Here is a 27,800-nt window from a genome sequence, read left to right as displayed (position 1 = left end):
GAGAGAGATGGAGCGAGTTAGAGAAAGGATGGATAATTGGAGTGATGGAGTGATGGGAAAAAGAGGTACTGTAGGCAGGGTTGCACATATGGAGCAGAATAAATCTGGCTTGTAGTTCCCCCCACAGGCTCCCATCCTTCTCTGGCATGGCTCCCATCTCTCTTCACACCTTAAAGAAGACCTGCTGTCTCTCTGTCTCACACATTCAGCAGCACACATGGCCTGGTGTGTCAATGCCTTTCTGTGCATGTACAGCGATGTATGTGTGTGTGTGTGTGTGTGTGTGTGTGTGTGTGTGTGTGTGTGTGTGTGTGTGTGTGTGTCTAAGTGAGTGTAGGCCTGTCTGGTACAGTGAGTCTAGATCATTCCTGTAGTCCGGTGATCTGTGCCTACATTCTAAGTGATGGTACATGGCAGTGTGTTATGTGTGTTGGTTTTTCTATCCTTGTGGGGACCTAAAATCAACAAAAGTCCCCACGAGGATATTAAAACAAGGAAATACGTGGTGACAAACATTTTTAAACTTAGGGGTTAGGTTTAGGGTTAGGGTTACAATTAGGGTTAGGAGTTAGGTTTAGGATTTGGGTTAGGGTTAAGGTTATGGTAAGGATTAGGTTCAGGGTTAGGGGTTAGGAAAAATAGGATTTGGAAAAATGGAAAAATGTTTTGGGTTCCCACGAGGATAGAAGAACATAACGTGTGTGTAGTCTATCTGGTACAGAGAGTCCAGGTAAGTCCCTGTCTAAGTGGCACTAGGTAAGTGCAATAGCAGCAGTATGGATATTACACAGGGGATGGAACCGGTTCAGGGAACAGAACAGAAAACTGTAAAAAAAAAAATATATATATATATATATATTCAAGGAACAGAATCAGAACCGGGAATGAAAGTGATCTATACTGTTCCAAAACAGAACCGTTATATGAAAAGAATGGGAACCGGTTAATAATGTTATTTTACGCTCTGGTCCCACAAAAAAACACAACAAAGCGCCTACGCCAAAGCCCTCCGTCTTTCAATCAGAAACTTCATCCAGTTTCTGCCTGACTGCCTTCTGTCTGCCTGCCTGCTATCTACCAGCTGAAAATCTTTGCCAGTGTGTGTGTGTGTAGTCTAGCAGCCCCTCCCCCTCCAAAGCATAGCTGTGGCCTACTGACATTAAAAGCATGATTCAGAAGATAGGGAGAGCAATTATTAATTAGAGAAGAATGGATTATGTTTTAGAATGCCAGTTAGGTGTACTACAGTTGTCACATTTTACACTGGATTTATTAACTACAAAAAGGTAAGACGTGTTTTAAATTCTGGTACCGCTCTGCACACACAAGCTTGTTAGCTAGATAGCAAGCTTTGGTCCAATATTAAATCTCTGACGTTCAAAGACATTCAAAGTTCCTTCATAGAAGCTACTCTGGAGGCATAATTCTGTGGGCCTAATTCAGATAATGCATGTCAACACAAGATGCCCAGCACTTCAAGCCAAGCTTCCTCCTCCACCCTCCTCCAAGCCAAGCTTCCTCCTCCAAGCCAAGCTTCCTCCTCTCTCGCTTCCCACCCACAAAATGTCAGTTGTATCTCGCCCCCTACACTTGTCTTTCCATCACTCAAACAACTCACTGAGCTTTAGCTTGCCCACTCCCTAGCAAGCTGCTCAATCCACACTGTATACTTGGTGAAGTAAACTAATGTCAAGCTAAATGTAAAAATTAAAAAAATTCTAAGGTTTAAAAAGGAACAGAAGGAACAATATAAACCTGGACTTTTTTTGGTTCAAACCAGTTCAGAACATTATTTTGGTGGTCAGACCAGTGGAACAGAACAAAAAAAATAATTATTCTGTTTAGAACGAAACGATTGGAAAATAATTTTGGTTCCAACAACTGGTATTACATAAACCCCATTAAAATAACCTGTGGCAGCTAGGGCGTGACTCTATGACAGAGAAGATGAGCTAGAGTTCGAAGTCACACAGTCACATGTGCACACACACACACACACACATGGAGACATAGAATATAAGAGCTAGAGTCTGCACTGCACTGACAGACTGTGTGTGTGTGTGTGTGTGTGTGTGTGTGCGTGCGTGCGTGAGTGTGTGTGTATGTGTATGTGTGTGTATGTGTGTGTGTGTGCGTGCGTGCGTGTGTGTGTGTATGTGTGTGTGTGGACACCTGTGAGGGGTGTAGGAAGGGTTCAGGCGAGGCCAGGTTGGTCTGTACAGACAGGCTCTTCTCCAGCAGTGCCTGAGGGAAGCCCAGTCTGTCGAAGGTGCTGCGTTTCCAGTGGTAATGCCCGCGGTGCCCGTCGCTCTGTGCTAACGCCTCGTCCTCGCTAAACGCCCTCACCACTGGGCCTGGCAGGGGCAGGGGCACCGCCCCATCACTCTCGTACCCGTCTTTTGACCCTCCTCCCTGGTTAGAGCCCCTGGCCGTGCCCCCTTCCCCCGGGGCTGATTCCCAACTGCTCCTCTGTTTCATCACTTGCTGGGCCTCCCATGCCAGCCTGGCCTGGTTCAACACTGCCTCTGACAGGGTCCCCGACATCGGACCCTCCTCCCAGTCCGCCCCAACACCACCACCCCCTCCACACCTTCCCAACTCCTGGGGCAGGGACGGTTTCCGGGTCTTGCGTTTGCGGTTCCCCCCGGGCGAGAAGCCCCCTCCACCTGTAGACCCAGAGAGGGAGAGGGAGTGGTGCTGACTGGAGCTCCAGGACATAGAGTCCTCGTAGAGCAACCTCTGGCCTCCGCCCTCGCCCCCCTCCTCGCTCCCGTAGTCCAGCAGCAGCCGGGGGTCCCGTATCAGACTCTGGCTGTGTTGGAGGGTGTAGGATCCTCCGTAGGAGCCCCCATACCCTCCCATGGAGGATGGGGTGGCCGTGGAGGTCCCGTAGTGAAGGAGCCGGTCGGCTGTCTTAGAACGGGGGCTGGAGGAGGACTGTTGGAGGAGGAGGAAGAAGATGACTTTATTGAATAATGTACACGAATGTCCAACTGGTGCCAGCAACCTTCCAGTTACCGTCCTACTGTCAGACATGGGTTCGAGCCGGCAACCCTCCTAGACTACCTACCTGTTCCACGTAGACCAGCTGTTTGACATACTCCTTCCCAGCAGGGCTGTACTCCAGACTCTGGGTCTTCTCTGGACACTTCTGTCTGGTCAGCACCAGCTGGCCGTAGGGGGAGTGGCTCTGTTTGGGAGAGTGATAGAGGGGCGTCGCCGAGGAGGGCTTTCCCCGGGCCGGGGACTTTCCTGTGCCATACAGCAAGGAGGAGTCAGAGCCCAGGTGGTGCATCACGTCTGTGGGCGGTTCCTCGTAGATGGGCGGGGGCTGGAACTAGAATCATAAAAAACAATAAGTATCCCAAAAAGTGCACACAGAAAAGACAGGCGACAATCAAATCCTAGTGCAATTAAAATCAATCATAACAAGACCGATCACACAGGGACACTGGGAAAGACACAAAGAGGCAAGTCAAACAGAGTCAATCACAGAGCATACCATAGACTAGCTGAAAGAGGTGTGTTTTTACATGTTTAATGAACGTGTTTCTGTAACTATGTTGGAGTGACATACCTCCGAGGGGGGCTCCTCGTAGAGGGGTGGTTCGTAGGCGTAGCGGGGGGAGGGGGGCTGTGAGTCGGCCGAGGGGCGACGGTGTGTCCTGTTACCTCCGCCCCCTAGCTCCGCACGTTTCAGGAAGGGCGACTGGCGGCGGTCGACGTAGAGGATTGGAGAGCCGTCGGGGCCGGTGTCAGGGGTGGCGGGGCCTCCAGAGGAACGGCGGGTACGGGAGGCGGTGCCGGTGCCAGGTGCGGGGGTGAGGGTAGGGGGGTCGCAGGGGGAGTAACCGTTCCCCTGGTGAGAGAGGAAGCTGGGTTCTCTGTCTGTCACCTTGATCAGCATCCTCTCCTTGGTACCTGTGTTCCATCTGAACGGAGATGTTCTAAGGGGGGAGGCAGAGAGAGGTAGAGTGAGAGAGAGAAAACTTTTTCCCAAACACAGTGTGTCTAAACTCTGGTGTCCAAACACCCAGCGCGCCCTCGACCTTCTGTCTGAGGCCCAACTAGGCTCACCCAGCCACATAATAATACACACAGGCACAAACGACCTGAGAGCACAGCAGGAAAGGGTGTCCACAGCACTGAAGGGAGTGATTGAAAAGGCTTCTTCTACTTTCCCCAACACACAAGTGGTTATCTCCACCCTGCTACCACGAAAAGACTTCCACCCTGCCACAATACAGCGGGTAAACGCAAGTATTTCCCGTGACTGTGCCTCAAAACCAAATGTTTTCCTGGCCCACCACTCCACCCTGGACTTGAACAGCCTCTATGACCAGGTCCACCTCTACAAGGCAGCAGTGCCCACCTTTGCCCGAACTCTAGACGACATCGCTCTCAAACGTATCCCCAACACTTCACACAGGAGCAACAGATCAATAGACACCCCACCCAGACCAGCGAGACACCCTCCCAGACCTGCAGGACCCCCCCTGGACCTACACATAGAGGACCCACGCCAAGAGGAATTACATCTAGACCACAGCACACCCAGACACATCCACACCCCCACCCCAACCAATTAACACCCCCCCACGTCAACCATGCCCACACCCCATTTAGGCCCCCTCAGATCAGAACTATGCCCCTCCTGCCCACCCCATGCACCCCACCCCCGCAAAGAGGGCCTCAACATGGAAGCCACACATACGCCCAGGTAGTGAGCGGGTAAACAGTCCCAACCCCCACTCTCACACTCGCCCAAGCCAATGGCATTTACCAGATGCTCAGCAGGCTCTGCTCACTCTTACTGGCCTGAGGCCAAACCACGACAAACAACATTGGACACTCTGGAACAAAAAGCCTTCACTATATCATCCTGGAATATCCAAGGCCTGAGGTCATCTGCCTTTGGCTTAAAGAGCAGAAACCCAGACTTCACCAAAGAAATCGGTAATACAGACATTGTCATCCTGCAAGAAACGTGGTATAGAGGAGACAGACCCACTGGTTGCCCTCTAGGTTACAGAGAGCTGGTAGTCCCATCCACCAAACTACCAGGTGTGAAACAGGGAAGGGACTCAGGGGGTATGCTAATTTGGTATAGAGCAGACCTAACTTACTCCATTAAATTAATCAAAACAGGAACATTCTACATTTGGCTAGAAATTCAAAAGGAAATGATCCTAACAGAGAAAAATGTCCTCCTGTGTGCTACCTATATCCCCCCACTAGAATCCCCATATTTTAATGAAGACAGCTTCTCCATCCTAGAGGGGGAAATCAATAATTTCCAGGCCCAGGGACATGTACTAGTCTGTGGCGACCTAAATGCCAGAACCGGACAAGAACCTGACACCCTCAGCACACAGGGGGACAAACACCTGCCTGGAGGTGACAGCATTCCCTCCCACATATGCCCCCCTAGGCACAACTATGACAACACAACCAACAAAAACGGGTCACAACTCCTGCAGCTCTGTCGCACGCTGGGTATGTACATAGTCAATGGTAGGATTCGAGGGGACTCCTATGGTAGGTACACCTATAGCTCATCTCTTGGCAGTAGTACTGTAGACTACTTTATCACTGACCTCAACCCAGAGTCTCTCAGAGCGTTCACAGTCAGCCCACTGACACCCCTATCAGACCACAGCAAAATCACAGTCTACTTAAACAGAGCAATACTCAATCATGAGGCATCAAAGCCAAAGGAACTGAGTAACATTAATAAATGCTATAGATGGAAGGAATGCAGTTTGGAAACCTACCAAAAAACAATTAGGCAACAACAAATTCAATCCCTTTTAGACAATTTCCTGGGTAAAACGTTCCACTGTAATAGTGAAGGTGTAAACTTGGCAGTAGAAAATCTTAACAGTATATTTGACCTCTCAGCTTCCCTATCAAATCTAATAATCTCAAATAGAAAACCGAAGAAAATTAACAACAATGACAAATGGTTTGATGAAGAATGCAAAAATCCCAGAAGACCCGGAAAACCTGAGTCTACGCCTTCACTATGGTGAATCACTAAAACAATACAGAAATACACTACGGAAAAAGAAGGAACAGCACGTCAGAAATCAGTTCAATGTAATTGAAGAATCCATAGACTCTAACCACTTCTGGGAAAATTGGAAAACACTAAACAAACAACAACACGAATAATTATCTATCCAAAATGGAGATGTATGGGTAAACCACTTCTCCAATCTTTTTGGCTCTATAACAAAGAATAAAGAGCAAAAACATATACATGATCAAATACAGATCTTAGAATCAACTATTAAAGACTACCAGAACCCACTGGATTCTCCAATTACGTTGAATGAGTTACAGGACAAAATAAAAACCCTCCAACCCAAAAAGGCCTGTGGTGTTGATGGTATCCTCAATGAAATGATCAAATATACAGACAACAAATTCCAATTGGCTATACTAAAACTCTTTAACATCATCCTTAGCTCTGGCATCTTCCCCAATATTTGGAACCAAGGACTGATCACCCCAATCCACAAAAGTGGAGACAAATTTGACCCCAATAACTACCGTGGAATATGTGTCAACAGTAACCTTGGAAAAATCCTCTGCATTATCATTAACAGCAGACTCGTACACTTCCTCAATGAAAACAATGTACTGAGCAAATGTCAAATTGGCTTTTTACCAAATTACCGTACAACAGACCATGTATTCACCCTGCACACCCTAATTGACAACCATACAAACCAAAACAAAGGCAAAGTCTTCTCATGCTTTGTTGATTTAAAAAAAGCCTTCTTCTCAATTTGGCATGAGGGTCTGCTATACAAACTGATGGAAAGTGGTGTTGGGGGTAAAACATACGACATTATAAAATCCATGTACACAAACGACAAGTGTGCCGTTAAAATTGGCAAAAAACACACACATTTCTTCACACAGGGTCGTGGGGTTAGACAGGGATGCAGCTTAAGCCCCACCCACCCAACATATATATCAACGAATTGGCGCAGGCACTAGAAAGGTCTGCAGCACCTGGCCTCACCCTACTAGAATCCGAAGTCAAATGTCTGCTGTTTGCTGATGATCTGGTGCTTCTGTCACCAACCAAGGAGGGCCTACAGCAGCACCTAGATCTTATGCACAGATTTTGTCAGACCTGGGCCCTGACAGTAAATCTCAGTAAGACCAAAATAATGGTGTTCCAAAAAAGGTCCAGTCACCAGGACCACAAATACAAATTCCATCTAGACACACAAAAAACTATACATACCTTGGCCTAAACATCAGCGCCACAGGTAACTTCCACAAAGCTGTGAACGATCTGAGAGACAAGGCAAGAAGGGCATTCTATGCCATCAAAAGGACCATAAATTTCAACATACCAATTACTTGAATCAGTCATAGAGCCCATTGCCCTTTATGGTTGTGAGGTCTGGGGTCCGCTCACCAACCAAGACTTCACAAAATGGGACAAACACCAAATTGAGACTCTGCACACAGAATTCTGCAAAAATATCCTCCGTGTACAACGTAGAACACCAAATAATGCATGCAGAGCAGAATTAGGCCGATACCCACTAATTATCAAAATCCAGAAAAGAGCCATTAAATTCTACAACCACCTAAAAGGAAGCGATTCCCAAACCTTCCATAACAAAGCCATCACCTACAGAGAGATTAAGCTGGAGAAGAGTCCCCTAAGCAAGCTGGTCCTGGGGCTCTGTTCACAAACACAAACACCTCCCACAGAGCCCCAGGACAGCAGCACAATTAGACCCAATCAAATCATGAGAAAACAAAAAGATAATTACTTGACACATTGGAAAGAATTAACAAAAAAACAGAGCAAACTAGAATGCTATTTGGCCCTAAACAGAGAGTACATAGTGGCAGAATACCTGACCACTGTGACTGACCCAAACTTAAGGAAAGCTTTGACTATGTACAGACATGGCTCTCAAGAGAAGACAGGCTACACTGCCCACAAAATGAGGTGGAAACTGAGCTGCACTTCCTAACCTCCTGTCCAATGTATGACCATATTAGAGACACATATTTCCCTCAGATTACACAGATCCACAAATAATTCGAAAACAATCCCAATTTTGATAAACTCCCATATCTACTGGGTGAAATTCCAGTGTGCCATCACAGCAGCAAGATTTGTGACCTGTCCCACAAGAAAAGGCCAACCAGTGAAGAACAAACATTGTAAATACAACCCATATTTATGCTTATTTATTTTCCCTTATGTAACCTTAACCATTTGTACATTGTTACAACACTGTATATATACGTAATATGACATTTGTAACGACTTTATTGTTTTGAAACTTCTGTATGTGTAATGTTTACTGTTAATTTTTATTGTTTATTTCACTTTTGTATATGATCTACCTCGCTTGCTTTGGCAATGTTAACACATGTTTTCCATGCCAATAAAGAACCTTGAATTGAATTGAAATTGAAAGGCAGAGAAAGAGAGAGAGAAAAAGGTGTGAAATCGATTGCAGCTCTAGCCACCCTCGGCTTCAATAGTTCCATGCTCTGTGTGTGTGTGTGTGTGTGTGTGTGTGTGTGTGTGTGTGTGTGTGTGTGTGTGTATTGAGGGGGTAGGATTAAGGATTACAGGGTTGTGTATGTTGGGTTAGACCACACTGTGCTTGGGAGCCATTAGATACAAAACCACCTCTACTCTTTTTCCCCCCCCTCGCTCCCTCTCTTCACATCTCTTCTATCATCTCTTGTTCTCCCTCCTGGCCTCTCTGTCACTCCCTTGCCTGTCTTCTCTCCTTCCATCCAGCTCTTTAAATCTCTCTCTCTTTCCCTCTCTCCCTAGAAAATCAGTATAAAGTGAACATTGTTCCTCCTTTCCCTATCCATACATTATTCCTATACATTTGACCTTCAAATCAATTTACACCCTGCATCCCACTGCTGACTTGCCTCTGAAGATAAGCAGGGTTGGGCCTGTTCAGTCCCTGGATGGGAGACCAGATGCTGCTGGAAGTGGTGTTGGAGGGCCAGTAGGGGGCACTCTGGTCCAAGGTGATCCCAGAGCAGTGAAGGGGACATTGCCTTGTGTAGGGTTTCGGATGGGACGTTAAACGGATGGAATGACTCTCTGTGGTCATAAAAAAATCGCATGGCACTTTATTATAAAAAGTAGGGGTGTTAATCCCGGTGTCATGGCTAAATTCTCAACCTGGCCCCATTCCATCATCCCCCTCATTCCTAATTGGCATATATCACTCCTCACCTCTCTAAATGATCTGTTGTGAGCATTCTGTCACAAAAATGGTTGCAGTGCATTATCCATGTAGGTGCCACACATTGGTGGTGGATGAGGTGAGTTTCCCCCTGACTGTGTAAAGCGCTTTGAGTTCTAAAAGTGCTATATAAATCCAATCAATGAATTATGTTCCTCTTAATCTCTCCCTCCACACTGGGGGGTACAATGAGAGTCATTTAAGGTACTCTTCAAAGAGGTAGGGTTTCAGATGTTTTCGAAAGATGGGCAGGTACTCCGCTGTCCTGATTTTAGGGGAGAGCTTGTTTCACCATTGGGGTGCCAGGACAGAGAAGAGCTTTGACTGGGCTGAGCGGGAGCTGCCCTCCTGTAGGGGAGGGCCAAGAGACCAGAGGTGGAGGAATGGAGTGTTCCGGTTGGGATGTAGGGTTTGAACATAGCCTGAAGGTAAGGAGGGGAAGTTCCCCTTGCTGCTCCGTAGGCAAGCACCATGGACTTGAAGATGATGCGAGCTTCGACTGGAAGCCAGTGGAGTGTGCGGAGGAGTGGGGTGACATGGGAGAACTTAGGAAGGTTGAACACCAGGTGTATTGACTGGGCGTGGCTTTAGCCACTGCAACGATTTAATTAACTCAATCAATATGATCAACCAACCTGTCATCAACCAACTCTTAAAATTACGTCAAATCAAAGGGGAATTTGGAGCACCTGCATCATTTGATGGACATCAGACACACGTACTGTATGAGCACAAACCCAGCAGGAGACGGAGAAGAGAGTGGGTGATGTGTATGTGTTCAGGTGAGGGCAGGCAGGTTGGGCTGACAGCTGCAGTCTGTCGCTTCTCTGCTTCTGAAGATCAACTCCAGATGGCTGTGAGATCTGGCTTTCTCCACATACATTATGGATCTGACACACACACACACACACGCACGCACGCACGCACGCACAGACACACACACACACAGACACACACACACGCACGCACGCACGCACGCACGCACACACACACACACACACACACACACACACACACACACACACACACACACACACACACACACACACACACACACACACACACACACACACACAGGCTTAGTGTATACAATGCATTATGGATCTGTTCATCAATATGCTGGACCTTCAGGAAGACTGAACTCCACAGCACTGCAGAAAAACCTCCACTAACCGGTGCCCCCACACATTGACTCTGTACCGGTTCCCCCTGTATATAGCCTCACTACTGTTATTTTACTGCTGCTCTTTAATTATTTGTTACTTTTATTTCTTATTTTTCTTTAGGTATTTTTCATAAAACTGCATTGTTGGTTAAGGCAGCATTTTTATTTAACGGACATTTGAGAAATGACCGGACCCATATGCATTGGGTCTCGTAACCTGATTCAGGCGTCCACCACTGTGCTCAGAATGACAGAATCCCATTTAGATTATGGTAATTCATCTTAACAGAACATGCAAGTTGAGGGTGCAACGCCGTGCATCCTTCTTACTGAATTCCAATGTACACTTTGAAGATGTTAGAATAACTGTCCACATTTACTTTTCTTCAGCCAACAAGACGAGTAACAAACAGCAAAATCACTAGCCTATGTCAATCTACTTTCCTCCATAGTAAAAAAGTTGACCTATTCTATTGGTCAGCTTGTAGTTCTGTGCGAGAAAGAAACAGCCTATATCAAACAGACTCTGGGACGGTTGTGGGACGATAGATCCCAGATTCATACAACCACTAGGCCTAGGATACATCCAAATGTAAATAAACGTTCAAAAACAATGAGGCTGATGCAACAGATCAGAACGTCTTACTTCAAATGTTGATAAACTATTGCTTCTTCACATTATAAGTGCAGCAATAGGCAGTAGGCTATGCTCGCATGTTCCTTCCATAATGCATTAGCGGGAAAACACAGTTGTCAAAAGCACAGCGCACATGCGAGCGGTTTCATGTGACCGAGATGAAAATATGCATTCGAGATTTTGAAAGAGGGGAGATCTAAAGATGCAACAACTAGCATGGGTTACTAATATGACTAGGATTGTGCCTTTGACTACTGAACATTGAAATAAAGTTGATTTGAAAACCAATAGAACATGAGAGAAATAGGCTACTGGTTTCAATGGCATATGGAAGTCTTTATAAAATAATCGCCTCCCCGTTTCTATGATTGGATTTGACTTTGAAGCAAGGTAAGACATGCCTCATAATATGAAGTAAAACATTCAGGTTTCAAACAATTAAGTATATGTTTTAAGTTTTCAAAACTGCCTCCAGCTCATTGCAAAGTGGTGTGTGACACGCTGAAGCCTGCCTACCGTTGGCTATATGCACTTGAACGGCGAATGGAAAGCACGCTTCAATTACCAGTTGAGAAATAAAAATAGTAGCTCTTTTTAATCGTGGGTATCAAAACTGTTTTTAACACGTGATTACATTCAGAATTGTTACACAATGATTGGGCTTATAAAAGCACATGCTTCACTCCAGCAGCAACGAATGAGCTGTTGGAGAAGCTGTAGCAGCAGCTCTCGCGCTGTCTGGCAGATTTTCCGCTCATAGACTATGTATCTGTATACATACACACCAATTTAATTCCATAAAATTATGCAAATGAACCTATAGACCAATAAGCATGACTGGTCAAATGTATTTACAGCTACTGGTATTTCCAGCAGATGTAAATACAGCCGGCTATTACCGGCTAATGGAAATCCTGACACACAAACACACTACTGGGCAGACAGTGACATAGTGGGAAATAGGATGGCTCAAAGACCATCTCTTCAAACGTCTCTCTCTCTCTCTCTCTCTCTCTCTCTCTCTCTCCATTGTTTCTAAATGGAATCCTTGTCTTTTTCTGTGGACCTCAAGGTCAATACCCACAATCCATCTTGGAGACAAACCACAGTGTTTTCCATAAATAGCTGTCTACTTTTTCCACTTCATAAATAGACTAGGCTTTGTTTCATATATTTAAAAAAATATTTTTTAAAAACCTTTATTTAACTAGGCAAGTCAGTTAAGAACAAACTCTTTAAAATGACGGCCTACACCGGCCAAACCCGGACGATGCTGGGCCAATTGTGCGCTGCTCTATGGGACTCCCAATCAGGGTCGGTTGTGATACAGCCTGGATTCGAATCAAGGTGTCTGTAGTGATACCTCTAGCACTGAGATGCAGTGCCTTAAACCGCTGCGCCACTCGTGAGCCCAAAAAAAGCTTAAATTCGCAAGTCATAAAAGTCTGTATAGCCTTCTCCCGCTAGAATTAACGATATAGATCTAGTGATCTAGGACAGGCGTCTTCCAGTCACAAAGCGAGGGGTGACAGGGAAACTGCTGGTTTGTCAGTCTGCTGTCTGTCCCGCCTCTCGGTATCCGTTTTATTTTTGTATGCTGGGGCTGGTTGTAGTCGAATTTCCTTTCACAGAGGAGGGAGAGCATGATGCTTCTTCATTGTCTCCTGTGAGTCAATTTACACATCCCATGTAATGTAAGTGGAAACAATTAGTTGAAATCCACTTAATTATTGTTTTGTGGCACATTCATTTTATTTTGTGTGTTTAATAGGCCACGGAGTTGGGGCGCATAGGCTATTTAGTGTGCTTTGATTGACGACCTAACAGCAAGTGTTGACTAGTTTATAAAATGTGTAGAACCTACTGAACAAAGTCAATCTCCTATGTCCCATTGCTATTCAACATACAACATAATTATTTGTCCATGGTTATAAAAGCTAATGTCAAGTATTCAGACCACTTCCCTTTTCCACATTTTGTTACGTTACAGACTTTTCCTAAAATTGATTTAACTTTTTTTTTTACTCATCAATATACACACAATACCCCATAATGACAAAGTGAAAACAGGTTGTTAGAAACAGAAATACCTTATTTACATAAGTATTCAGCCCCTTTGCTATGAGACTCAAAATTGAGCTCAGGTGCATCCTGTTTCCATTGATCATCCTTGAGATGTTTCTACAACTTGATTGGAGTCCACCTGTGGTAAATTCAATTGATTGGACATGATTTGGAAAGGCACACACCTGTCTATATGATAAAATAATGTATATGTTGAAAGATAATGATAACATAATTCCCCTCTACAGACCTATATCTATCCTACCCTGCCTTTCTAAGGTCTTCGAAAGTCAAGTCAACAAACAGATTACCGACCATTTCGAATCCTACCATACCTTCTCCGCTATGCAATCTGGTTTCAGAGCTGGTCATGGGTGCACCTCAGCCACGCTCAAGGTCCTAAACGATATCTTAACCGCCATCAATAAGAAACAATACTGTGCAGCCGTATTCCCGGCGCCGACTGAGATGGCGTACTTCCGGCGCCGACTGAGATGGCCGCCTCGCTTCGCGTTCCTAGGAAACTATGCAGTTTTTTGTTTTTTTACGTGTTATTTCTTACATTAGTACCCCAGGTCATCTTAGGTTTCATTACATACAGTCGAGAAGAACTACTGAATATAAGATCAGCGCCAACTCACCATCAGTACGACCAAGAATATGTTTTCCGCGACGCGGATCCGGTGTTCTGCCTTACAAACAGGACAACGGAATGGATCGCATGCAGCGACCCAAGGAAACGACTCCGAAAAAGAGGGAAACGAGGCGGTGTTCTGGTCAGACTCCGAAAAAGGGCACATCGCGCACCACTCCCCAGCATTCTTCTTGCCAATGTCCAGTCTCTTGACAACAAGGTTGACGAAATCCGAGCAAGGGTAGCATTCCAGAGGGACATCAGAGACTGCAACGTTCTCTGCTTCACAGAAACATGGCTTACTGGGAAGACGCTATCCGAGGCGGTGCAGCCAACGGGTTTCTCCACGCGTCGCGCCGACAGAAACAAACATCTTTCTGGTAAGAAGAGTGGCGGGGGCGTATGCCTCATGACTAACGAGACATGGTGTGATGAAGGAAACATACAGGAACTCAAATCCTTCTGTTCACCTGATTTAGAATTCCTCACAATCAAATGTAGACCGCATTATCTTCCAAGAGAATTCTCCTCGATTATAATCACAGCCGTATATATCCCCCCCAAGCAGACACATCGATGGCTCTGAACGAACTTTATTTAACTCTTTGCAAACTGGAAACCATTTATCCGGAGGCTGCATTCATTGTAGCTGGGGATTTTAACAAAGCTAATCTGAAAACAAGACTCCCTAAATTTTACCAGCATATCGATTGCGCAACCAGGGGTGGTAAAACCTTGGATCATTGTTACTCTAACTTCCGCGACGCATATAAGGCCCTGCCCCGCCCCCCTTTCGGAAAAGCTGACCACGACTCCATTTTGTTGATCCCTGCCTACAGGCAGAAACTAAAACAAGAGGCTCCCACGCTGAGGTCTGTCCAACGCTGGTCAGACCAAGCTGACTCCACACTCCAAGACTGCTTCCATCACGTGGACTGGGACATGTTTCGTATTGCGTCAGATGGAAATATTGACGAATACGCTGATTCGGTGTGCGAGTTCATTAGAACGTGCGTCGAAGATGTCGTTCCCATAGCAACGATAAAAACATTCCCAAACCAGAAACCGTGGATTGATGGCAGCATTCGCGTGAAACTGAAAGCGCGAACCACTGCTTTTAATCAGGGCAAGGTGTCTGGTAATATGTCCGAATATAAACAATGCAGCTATTCCCTCCGCAAGGCTATTAAACAAGCTAAGTGTCAGTACAGAGACAAAGTGGAATCTCAATTCAATGGCTCAGACACAAGAGGCATGTGGCAGGGTCTACAGTCAATCACGGACTACAAGAAGAAACCCAGCCCAGTCACGGACCAGGATGTCTTGCTCCCAGGCAGACTAAATCACTTTTTTGCCCGCTTTGAGGACAATACAGTGCCACTGACACGGCCTGCAACGAAAACATGCGGTCTCTCCTTCACTGCAGCCGAGGTGAGTAAGACATTTAAACGTGTTAACCCTCGCAAGGCTGCAGGCCCAGACGGCATCCCCAGCCGCGCCCTCAGAGCATGCGCAGACCAGCTGGCCGGTGTGTTTACGGACATATTCAATCAATCCCTATACCAGTCTGCTGTTCCCACATGCTTCAAGAGGGCCACCATTGTTCCTGTTCCCAAGAAAGCTAAGGTAACTGAGCTAAACGACTACCGCCCCGTAGCACTCACTTCCATCATCATGAAGTGCTTTGAGAGACTAGTCAAGGACCATATCACCTCCACCCTACCTGACACCCTAGACCCACTCCAATTTGCTTACCGCCCAAATAGGTCCACAGACGATGCAATCTCAACCACACTGCACACTGCCCTAACCCACCTGGACAAGAGGAATACCTATGTGAGAATGCTGTTCATCGACTACAGCTCGGCATTCAATACCATAGTACCCTCCAAGCTCGTCATCAAGCTCGAGACCCTGGGTCTCGACCCCGCCCTGTGCAACTGGGTACTGGACTTCCTGACGGGCCGCCCACAGGTGGTGAGGGTAGGCAACAACATCTCCTCCCCGCTGATCCTCAACACGGGGCCCCACAAGGGTGCGTTCTGAGCCCTCTCCTGTACTCCCTGTTCACCCACGACTGCGTGGCCATGCACGCCTCCAACTCAATCATCAAGTTTGCGGACGACACAACAGTGGTAGGCTTGATTACCAACAACGACGAGACGGCCTACAGGGAGGAGGTGAGGGCCCTCGGAGTGTGGTGTCAGGAAAATAACCTCACACTCAACGTCAACAAAACTAAGGAGATGATTGTGGACTTCAGGAAACAGCAGAGGGAACACCCCCTATCCACATCGATGGATCAGTAGTGGAGAGGGTAGCAAGTTTTAAGTTCCTCGGCATACACATCACAGACAAACTGAATTGGTCCACTCACACTGACAGCGTCGTGAAGAAGGCGCAGCAGCGCCTCTTCAACCTCAGGAGGCTGAAGAAATTCGGCTTGTCACCAAAAGCACTCACAAACTTCTACAGATGCACAATCGAGAGCATCCTGGCGGGCTGTATCACCGCCTGGTACGGCAACTGCTCCGCCCTCAACCGTAAGGCTCTCCAGAGGGTAGTGAGGTCTGCACAACGCATCACCGGGGCAAACTACCTGCCCTCCAGGACACCTACACCACCCGATGTTACAGGAAGGCCATAAAGATCATCAAGGACATCAACCACCCGAACCACTGCCTGTTCACCCCGCTATCATCCAGAAGGCGAGGTCAGTACAGGTGCATCAAAGCTGGGACCGAGAGACTGAAAAACAGCTTCTATCTCAAGGCCATCAGACTGTTAAACAGCAATCACTAACATTGAGTGGCTGCTGCCAACACACTGTCATTGACACTGACCCAACTCCAGCCACTTTAATAATGGGAATTGATGGGAAATGATGTAAATATATCACTAGCCACTTTAAACAATGCTACCTTATATAATGTTACTTACCCTACATTATTCATCTCATATGCATATGTATATACTGTACTCTAGATCATCGACTGCATTCTTATGTCACTAGCCACTTTAACTATGCCACTTTGTTTACTTTGTCTACATACTCATCTCATATGTATATACTGTACTCGATACCATCTACTGTATGCTGCTCTGTACCATCACTCATTCATATATCCTTATGTACATATTCCTTATCCCCTTACACTGTGTATAAGACAGTAGTTTTGGAATTGTTAGTTAGATTACTTGTTGGTTATCACTGCATTGTCGGAACTAGAAGCACAAGCATTTCGCTACACTCGCATTAACATCTGCTAACCATGTGTATGTGACAAATAAAATTTGATTTGATTTGATTTGATTTATTCATCGACCTGGCCAAGGCTTTCGACTCTGTCAATCACCACATCCTCATCGGCAGACTCGATAGCCTTGGTTTCTCAAATGATTGCCTCGCCTGGTTCACCAACTACTTCTCTGATAGAGTTCAGTGTGTCAAATCGGAGGGCCTGTTGTCCAGGCTTCTGGCATTCTCTATGGAGGTGCCACAGGGTTCAATCCTTGGACCGGCTCTCCTCTCTGTATATCATCAATGATGTCGCTCTTGCTGCTGGTGAGTCTCTGATCTACCTCTACGCAGACGACACCATTCTGTATACTTCTGGCCCTTCTTTGGACACTATGTTAACAACCCTCCAGACGAGCTTCAATGCCATACAACTCTCCAACTGCTCTTAAATACAAGTAAAACTAAATGCATGCTCTTCAACCGATCGCTGCCTGCACCTGCCCGCCCGTCCAACATAACTACTCTGGACGGTTCTAACTTAGAATATGTGGACAACTACAAATACGTAGGTGTCTGGTTAGACTGTAAACTCTCCTTCCAGACTCATATCAAACATCTCCAATCCAAAGTTAAATCTAGAATAGGTTTCCTATTTCGCAACAAAGCATCCTTCACTCATGCTGCCAAACATACCCGTGTAAAACTGACCATCCTTCCGATCCTCGACATCGGCGATGTCATTTACAAAATAGCCTCCAATACCCTACTCAACAAATTGGATGCAGTCTATCACAGTGCCATCCGTTTTGTCACCAAAGCCCCATATTCTACCCATCACTGCGACCTGTACGCTCTCGTTGGCTGGCCCTCGCTTCATACTCGTCGCCAAACCCACTGGCTCCAGGTCATCTACAAGACCCTGCTAGGTAAAGTCCCCTCTTATCTCAGCTCGCTGGTCACCATAGCAGCACCCACCTGTAGCACGCACTCCAGCAGGTATATCAGGTATATCTCTTGAGAGATACCCCCAAAACCAATTCTTTCTTTGGCCACCTCTCCTTCCATTTCTCTGCTGCCAATGACTGGAACGAACTACAAAAATCTCTGAAACTGGAAACTGGAAACTGGAAATCTCCCTCACTAGCTTTAAGCACCAGCTGTCAGAGCAGCTCACAGATTACTGCACCTGTACATAGCCCATCTATAATTTAGCCTAAACAACTACCCCTCCTCCTACTGTATTTATTTCTTTTGCTCCTTTGCACCCCATTATTTCTATCTTTACTTTGCACTTTCTTCCACTGCAAATCTACCATTCCAGTGTTTTACTTGCTATATTGTATTTACTTCGCCACCATGGCCTTTTTTTTGCCTTTACCTCCCTTATCTCACCTCATTTGCTCACATTGTAGATATACTTATTTTTCTACTGTATTATTGACTGTATGTTTGTTTTACTCCATGTGTAACTCTGTGTCGTTGTATGTGTCGAACTGCTTTGCTTTATCTTGGCCAGGTCGCAATTGTAAATGAGAACTTGTTCTCAACTTGCCTCCCTGGTAAATAAAGGTGAAATAAATAAATAAAATAAACTCTGAAATCTTATAATTGTATGAAATCGATTAGAATCATAAAATTATAATCTGATGATGTATGTAGTTGTAGTTAGAATTAGATTAAACAATGTATTTGTATAGTGGAAAAAACACAGACTGTCTGAGCAAGGCGTAGCTTAGGATTTGAACTTGTATGTGTGTGCCGACGGAAAAAAACGAGAACAGTTCAACTGTGTTTGGACCGACCTGGCTAAGCCTCTGAGGAACCTATGATAGGGAGTACTTCTCAAGGTTTCCCTAATCTCGGGGGAATGGAACTGTCGGCTGGGTAGTGATACACAGTGGTGAGAACTATGGAGAAGGAAAAAACTCACCTACTGTTTGTGTGGAAGTATGTGCGTAGGATACCTACTGTTTGTGTGGAAGTATGTGCGTAGGATACCTAATGTTTGTGTGGAAGTATGTGCGTAGGATATCTACTGTTTGTGTGGAAATATGTGCGCAGCTATAAAATGGATGTCTTTGTATAATGGACTTCAGAATGTTCTCGTGAATAAACTGTACTAATCTTTTGCATAAGCTGAGTCTTTGCCTAATTATTATTATACCCATGGTCTTACAAACCTCGGGGATTGGTCAAAGCTATTGATTGATTGATAGTTATTATCATTGGGATTGAAAATTCTCATGACACTATATAAGGTCCCACAGTTGACAGTGCATGTCAGAGCAAAAATCAAGCCATTAGGTCGAAGGAATTATCTGTAAAGCTCAGAGACAGGATTGTGTCGACGCACAGATCTGGGGAAGGGTACCAAAAATGTCTGCAGCATTGAAGGTCCCCCAAGAACACAGTGGCCTCCATCATTCTTAAATAGAAGGAGTTTGGAACCACCAAGACTCTTCTTAGAGCTGTCTGCCCGGCCAAACTGAGCAATCGGGGGAGAAGGGCTTTGTTCAGGGAGGTAACCAAGAACACGATGGTCACTCTTACAGAGCTCCAGAGTTCCTCTGTGGAGATGGGAGGAGTCTCTGAATGTCCTTGAGTGGTCCAGCCAGAGCCCGGACTTGAACCCAATCCAACATCTCTGTAGAGACCTGAAAATAGCTGTGCAGCAATGTTCCCCATCCAACCTGACAGAGCTTGAGAGGATCTGCAGAGAATAATGGGAGAAACTCCCCAAATACAGGTGTGCCAAGCTTGTAGCGTCATACCTAAGAAGACTGAGGGCTGTAATCGTTGCCAAAGGTGCTTCTACAAAATACTGAGTAAAGGGTTTGAATGTTTTTATTTGTAATACATTTGCAAACATTTCTAAAAACCTGTTTTGCTTTGTCATTATGGGGTATTTATTGTGTGTAGATTGATGAGGAAAACAAACAATTCAATCAAATGTAGAACAAGGCTGTAACGTCACAAAATGTGGGAAAAAATCTATGGGGCTGAATACTTTCCGAATGCACTGTACCAGAGGCCACTAAAATAGAGCTCGTTCTATTGCCCCATTGGACCCCCATTGGACCCCCTCAGCCCGGAACTCACAAAAACAACTAGTACTGGACCGACCACACACTGCCCAACATCACTGACATTATTAATGAACTCTGAAAACCACTGAACACAATTTCTCTTAAGGGGACATACTGACTGAAAATGTGTGTGGACGTGTACGTGTGTGTGTGTGTGTGTGTGTGTGTGTGTGTGTGTGTGTGTGTGTGTGAGAGAGATAGAGAGAGAGAGAGAGAGAGAGGAGAGCTGGTTTGTCAGCTCTGGCAGAGACAAGAGCAGAGAACACATTTACAGGACACTGTGACCCCGGCCAAGCGATTTCACCAATCACAGAAGACTGAAGCAGATTACAGCAAGTGAGCAAAATACAGACTTGTTAGAGAGAGAGAGAGAGAGAGAGAGAGAGAGAGAGAGAGAGAAAGAGAGAGAGAGAATAGGGGGGGGGGAAAGAGGAGGAGAGGGAGGGAGATAGATGGAGCGAGAGAGAGGGATGGGCAAATAGAATGTCAGAGAACCTACAGGATTTGTGGTTGTGGTCATGGTTCTGTATAAGACTTGGATACCCCTGTGCCTCCTCCCTGTGGTTGAGTTAGAGTTAAGATTGTGGTCGGGTCATGGTTAGGGGAAGTGTAGTGTATGTAGTTACCTGTCTGCCTCCTCTCTGTTCCCCTGTTTCTCTGATGCGGTCAGTTCCTGGTCCAGTGAAGATGAGGTGCTCCCCTCTCTACTGACTGCACTGCTCCTTCCCGGGCTGTTATCAGCTGACGTCCTCCCCCCTCTTTCTCCCCCTGTCCCTCCCCCTCCCGGGCAGGGAACATCCGTGTGCTGCTTCAGCGTCTGTAGCTTGGCGAGGGGGATGATGTCACAGGCCTGAGGCCGGTGCCAGACGGTGCGTTGCGTGGAAGCATTGTAGTAGTAGAAGCGGGAGGTGTTGGGGTCAAACAGCTCCCACCACTGGTTGTCCCCTGTCCTCTTAATACGTACCCCTTGAGGGGGGTCCCACACACACTCTCCGGTGAGGAGATTGGCATACATGCGTTCCCGCGTGCGCGGCTCTATGATCTCCACCCACTCCAACCTGCAGAGGGGGACAGAGGAGAATAGACAAGAGATGAATACTACTGTACTAAATCAAATCAAATCAAATTTTATTTGTCACATACACATGGTTAGCAGATGTTAATGCGAGTGTAGCGAAATGCTTGTGCTTCTAGTTCCGACAATGCAGTGATAACCAACAAGTAATCTAACTAACAATTCCAAAACTACTGTCTTATACACAGTGTAAGGGGATAAGGAATATGTACATAAGGATATATGAATGAGTGATGGTACAGAGCAGCATACAGTAGATGGTATCGAGTACAGTATATACATATGAGATGAGTATGTAGACAAAGTAAACAAAGTGGCATAGTTAAAGTGGCTAGTGACATAAGAATGCAGTCGATGATCTAGAGTACAGTATATACATATGCATATGAGATGAATAGTGTAGGGTAAGTAACATTATATAAGGTAGCATTGTTTAAAGTGGCTAGTGATATATTTACATCATTTCCCATCAATTCCCATTATTAAAGTGGCTGGAGTTGGGTCAGTGTCAATGACAGTGTGTTGGCAGCAGCCACTCAATGTTAGTGATTGCTGTTTAACAGTCTGATGGCCTTGAGATAGAAGCTGTTTTTCAGTCTCTCGGTCCCAGCTTTGATGCACCTGTACTGACCTCGCCTTCTGGATGATAGCGGGGTGAACAGGCAGTGGTTTGGGTGGTTGATGTCCTTGATGATCTTTATGGCCTTCCTGTAACATCGGGTGGTGTAGGTGTCCTGGAGGGCAGGTAGTTTGCCCCCGGTGATGCGTTGTGCAGACCTCACTACCCTCTGGAGAGCCTTACGGTTGAGGGCGGAGCAGTTGCCGTACCAGGCGGTGATACAGCCCGCCAGGATGCTCTCGATTGTGCATCTGTAGAAGTTTGTGAGTGCTTTTGGTGACAAGCCGAATTTCTTCAGCCTCCTGAGGTTGAAGAGGCGCTGCTGCGCCTTCTTCACGACGCTGTCAGTGTGAGTGGACCAATTCAGTTTGTCTGTGATGTGTATGCCGAGGAACTTAAAACTTGCTACCCTCTCCACTACTGATCCATTGATGTGGATAGGGGGGGTGTTCCCTCTGCTGTTTCCTGAAGTCCACAATCATCTCCTTAGTTTTGTTGACGTTGAGTGTGAGGTTATTTTCCTGACACCACACTCCGAGGGCCCTCACCTCCTCCCTGTAGGCCGTCTCGTCGTTGTTGGTAATCAAGCCTACCACTGTTGTGTCGTCCGCAAACTTGATGATTGAGTTGGAGGCGTGCATGGCCACGCAGTCGTGGGTGAACAGGGAGTACAGGAGAGGGCTCAGAACGCACCCTTGTGGGGCCCCCGTGTTGAGGATCAGCGGGGAGGAGATGTTGTTGCCTACCCTCACCACCTGTGGGCGGCCCGTCAGGAAGTCCAGTACCCAGTTGCACAGGGCGGGGTCGAGACCCAGGGTCTCGAGCTTGATGACGAGCTTGGAGGGTACTATGGTATTGAATGCCGAGCTGTAGTCGATGAACAGCATTCTCACATAGGTATTCCTCTTGTCCAGGTGGGTTAGGGTAAAATGTGATTTGATTTGATTTGAGGTTGTCTGTGTATTATGTGGTGTGGCCTGAATAATGCAGGTTGTTGTCACATCTTATAGCATCATGTGATGATATAGGCCCAGGAAATTAATACTATTCTAATTCCTATTACTATTTTATTCTAATTCCTAATTCTATAGTGTAAAGCTTATATGAGCCTCTTTGCAAACATGACTTTGGCTTTGAGATGTGAGCTTCTCTACAGCTGTGAGTCTGCCTCTTCCTATCCTCTCCTGTGGAAGCCAGCTGCATGGGTAAGATGTGACAACAACCTGCATTATTCAGGCCACACCACATAATACACAGACAACCTCAAATCAAATCAAATCACATTTTACTTGTCACATGCTCCGAATACAGCAGCTGTAGACCTTACCGTGAAATGCTTACTTACAAGCCCTTAACCAACAATGCAGTTTTTATTTTTTTAATTTTTTATTTCACCTTTATTTAACCAGGTAGACTAGTTGAGAACAAGTTCTCATTTGCAACTGCGACCTGGCCAAGATAAAGCATAGCAGTGTGAACAGACAACACAGAGTTACACATGGAATAAACAATTAACAAGTCAATAACACAGTAGAAAAAAAATGGGCAGTCTATATACAATGTGTGCAAAAGGCATGAGGAGGTAGGCGAATAATACAATTTTGCAGATTAACACTGGGGTGATAAATGATCAGATGGTCATGTACAGGTAGAGATATTGGTGTGCAAAAGAGCAGAAAAGTAAATAAATAAATAAAAAAAAACAGTATAAAAACAGTATGGGAATGAGGTAGGTGAAAATGGGTGGGCTATTTACCAATAGACTATGTACAGCTGCAGCGATCGTTTAGCTGCTTGGATAGCTGATGTTTGAAGTTGGTGAGGGAGATAAAAGTCTCCAACTTCAGCGATTTTTGCAGTTCGTTCCAGTCACAGGCAGCAGAGTACTGGAACGAAAGGCGGCCAAATGAGGTGTTGGCTTTAGGGATGATCAGTGAGATACACCTGCTGGAGCGTGTGCTACGGATGGGTGTTGCCATCGTGACCAGTGAACTGAGATAAGGCGGAGCTTTACCTAGCATGGACTTGTAGATGACCTGGAGCCAGTGGGTCTGGCGACGAATATGTAGCGAGGGCCAGCCGACTAGAGCATACAAGTCGCAGTGGTGGGTGGTATAAGGTGCTTTGGTGACAAAACGGATGGCACTATGATAGACTGCATCCAGTTTGCTGAGTAGAGTGTTGGAAGCCATTTTGTAGATGACATCGCCGAAATCGAGGATCGGTAGGATAGTCAGTTTTACTAGGGTAAGCTTGGCGGCGTGAGTGAAGGAGGCTTTGTTGCGGAATAGAAAGCCGACTCTTGATTTGATTTTCGATTGGAGATGTTTGATGTGAGTCTGGAAGGAGAGTTTGCAGTCTAGCCAGACACCTAGGTACTTACAGTTCAAGAAAGAGTTAAGAAAATATTTACTGAATAAACGAAAGTAAAAATTGTAAAATAAAAATAAAAATTAACACAATAAAAATAACGTGGCTATATCCACAGGGTACCGGTACGAGTCAATGTGCGGGGGTACAGGTTAGTCAAGTTATTTTGTACATGTAGGTAGGGGTGAAGTGACTATGCATAGATAATAAACAGTGAGTAGCAGCAGTGTACATGTAGGTAGGGGTGAAGTGACTATGCATAGATAATAAACAGTGAGTAGCAGCAGTGTACATGTAGGTAGGGGTGAAGTGACTGTGCATAGATAATAAACAGTGAGAAGCAGCAGTGTACATGTAGGTAGGGGTGAAGTGACTATGCATAGATAATAAACAGTGAGTAGCAGCAGTGTACATGTAGGTAGGGGTGAAGTGACTGTGCATAGATAATAAACAGTGAGTAGCAGCAGTGTACATGTAGGTAGGGGTGAAGTGACTATGCATAGATAATAAACAGTGAGTAGCAGCAGTGTACATGTAGGTAGGGGTGAAGTGACTGTGCATAGATAATAAACAGTGAGTAGCAGCAGTGTACATGTAGGTAGGGGTGAAGTGACTATGCATAGATAATAAACAGTGAGTAGCAGCAGTGTACATGTAGGTAGGGGTGAAGTGACTATGCATAGATAATAAACAGTGAGTAGCAGCAGTGTACAAACAAACAGAGGGAGGGCGTGTCAGTGTAAAAGTTCGGGTGGCCATTTGATTAATTGTTCAGCAGTCTTATGGCTTGGGGGTAGAAGCTGTTAAGGAGGCTTTTGGTCTTAGACGTGGCGCTCCGGTACCACTTACCGTGCGGTAGCAGAGGGAACAGTCTATGACTAGGGTAGCTGGAGTCTTAGACAACTTTTTGGGCCTTCCTCTGACACCGCCTAGTATATAGGTCCTGGATGTCAGGAAGCTTGGTCCCAGTGATGTACTGGGCCGTACACACTACCATCTGTAGTGTCACCCTACCTGACACCCTAGACACACTCCAATTTGCTTACCGCCCCAATAGGTCCACAGACAATGCAATCACAATCACACTGCACACTGCCCTAACCTATTTGGACAAGAGGAATACCTATGTAAGAATGCTGTTCATCGATTACAGCTCAGCATTTAACACCATAGTATCTTCCAATCTCGTCATTAAGCTCGAGGCCCTGGGTCTTGACCCCGCCCTGTGCAAATGGGTCCTGGACTTTCTGACGGGCCGCCCCCAGATGGTGAGGGTAGGAAACAACATCTCCACCCCGCTGATCCTCAACACTGGGGCCCCACAAGGGTGCGTTCTCAGCCCTCTCCTGTACTCCCTTGTTCACCAATGACTACGTGGCCATGCACGCCTCCAAATCAATCATCAAGTTTACAGACGACACTACAGTGATAGGCTTGATTACCAACAACAACGAGACGGCCTACAGGGAGGAGATGAGGGCCCTCGGAGTGTGGTGTCAGGAAAATAACCTCACACTCAACATCAACAAAACAAAGGAGATGATCGTGAACTTCAGGAAACAGAAGAGGGAGCACCCCCCTATCCACATCAACGGGACAGTAGTGGAGAAGGTGGAAAGTTTAAGTTCCTTGGCGTAGACGTCACAGACAAACTGAAATGCTCCACCCACACAGACAGCGTGGTGAAGAAGGCGCAACAGCGGGAGTCTGAAGAAATTTGGCTTGTCACCAATAACACTCACAAACTTTTACAGATGCACAATCGAGAGTATCCTGTTGGGCTGTATCACCGCCTGGTACGGCAACTGCTCCACCCACAACCGTAAGGCTCTCCAGAGGGTGGTGTGATCTGCACAACGCATCACCGGGGGCAAACTACCTGCCCCTCAGGACACCTACACCACCCGATGTCACAGGAAGGCCAAAAAGATCATCAAGGACAACAACCACCCGAGCAACTGCCTGTTTACCCCGCTATCATCCAGAAGGCGAGGTCAATACAGGTGCATCAAAGCTGGAACCGAGAGACTGAAAAACAGCTTCTATCTCAAGGCCATCACACTGTTAAACAGCAATCACTAACATTGAGTGGCTGCTGCCAACATACAGACTCAATCTCTAGCCACTTTAATAATTAATAATTGGATGTAATAAATGTATCACTAGCCACTTAAACAATAACACTTTATATAATGTTTACATACCCTACATTACTCATCTCATATGTATATACTGTACTCTATACCATCTACTGCATCTTGCCTATGCCGTTCGGCCATCGCTCATCCATTTATTTATATGTACATATTCTTATTCATTCCTTTACACTTGTGTGTATAAGGTAGTTGTGAAATCGTTAGATTACTTGTTAGATATTACTGCACGGTCGGAATTAGAAGCACAAGCATTTCGACTACACTCGCATTAACATCTGCTAACCATGTGTATGTGACCAACAAAATTAGATTTTGATTTGATTTGGAATTTTACGGTCAAATGACGAGCAGTTTCCATACCAGGCAGTGATGTAACTGGTCAGGATGCTCTCGATGGTGCAGCTATAGACCTTTTTTGACGATCTGGGGACCCATGCCAAATCTTTTCAGTCTTCTGAGGGGGAAAAGGTGTTGTCGTGCCCTCTTCATAACTGTTTTGGTGTGGTTGGATCATGACAGTTTGTTGATGATGTGGACACCAAGGAACTTGAAACTCTTGACCCGCTCCACTACAGCCCCGTCGATGTTAATGGGGGTCTGTTCGGTCCGCCTTTTCCTGTAGTCCACGATCAGCTCCTTTTGTCTTGCTCACATTCGGGGAGAGGTTGTTGTCCTGGCACTACACTGCCAGGTCTCTGACCTCCTCCCTATAGGCTGTCTAATCGTTGTCGGTGATCAGGCCTACCACTGTTGTGTCGTCAGCAAACTTAATGATGGTGTTGGAAATCGTGTTTGGCCACGCAGTCGTGGGTGAACAGGGGGTAAAGGAGGGGAATAAGCACGTACCCCTGGGGGCTCCCATGTTGAGGATCAGCGTGGCAGATGTGTTGTTGCCTACTCTTACCACCTGGGGGGCGGCCCGTCAGAAAGTCCAGGGTCCAGTTGCAGAGGGAAGTGTTTGGTCCCAGAGTCCTTAGCTTAGTGATGAGCTTCGTGGGCACTATGGTGTTGAACGCTGAGCTGTAGTCAATGAACAGCATTCTCACATAGGTGTTCCTTTGGTCCAGGTGGGAAAGGGCAGTGTGGAGTGCAATTGAGATTGCGTCATCTGTGGATCTGTTGCAGCGGTTTGTGAATTGGAGTGGGTCCAGGGTTTCTGGGATAATGGTGCTGATGTGACCTGGGCTACTACTGGACCTAGGCTGGGCGCTGCAAAGAGCTGCTCACCACGGTGTCTGGGTGTGTATTTCTCAAATACAAAGACACACACCTTCTCTCTCTCTCTCTCTCTCTCGTCCTTTCACTCACCACACCCCCTCTATCTCTCTCTCTCTCTCTCTCGTCCTTTCACTCACCACACCCCCTCTATCTCTCTCTCTCGTCCTTTCACTCACCACACCCCCTCTATCTCTCTCTCTCTCTCTCTCGTCCTTTCACCCACCACACCCCCTCTATCTCTCTCTCTCTCTCTCTCTCTCGTCCTTTCACCCACC

At 46.1% G+C, this 27,800-nt stretch overlaps 1 protein-coding gene across 1 annotated transcript in view; it reads right to left on the bottom strand.

Annotated features, from left to right (window-relative positions):
- LOC115108763 (rho GTPase-activating protein 39-like) overlaps positions 1-27,800 on the bottom strand; it is a 118,947-nt gene that overhangs the window by 16,878 nt on the left and 74,269 nt on the right. The window contains exons 4-9 of the mRNA XM_065008518.1: positions 27,154-27,214; positions 26,825-26,954; positions 20,714-21,145; positions 3,578-3,947; positions 3,071-3,337; positions 2,173-2,937 (exon numbers count right to left, since the gene is read on the bottom strand). Of these exons, the coding sequence (XP_064864590.1) occupies positions 2,173-2,937; positions 3,071-3,337; positions 3,578-3,947; positions 20,714-21,145; positions 26,825-26,954; positions 27,154-27,214 (2,025 nt within the window). The remainder of the gene's footprint in view (positions 1-2,172; positions 2,938-3,070; positions 3,338-3,577; positions 3,948-20,713; positions 21,146-26,824; positions 26,955-27,153; positions 27,215-27,800) is intronic.

This window comes from Oncorhynchus nerka, linkage group LG24 (genome assembly GCF_034236695.1).
Source record: "Oncorhynchus nerka isolate Pitt River linkage group LG24, Oner_Uvic_2.0, whole genome shotgun sequence".
Taxonomy (NCBI): Eukaryota; Metazoa; Chordata; class Actinopteri; order Salmoniformes; family Salmonidae; genus Oncorhynchus; species Oncorhynchus nerka.
This window is presented reverse-complemented; position numbering and strand designations above follow the sequence as displayed.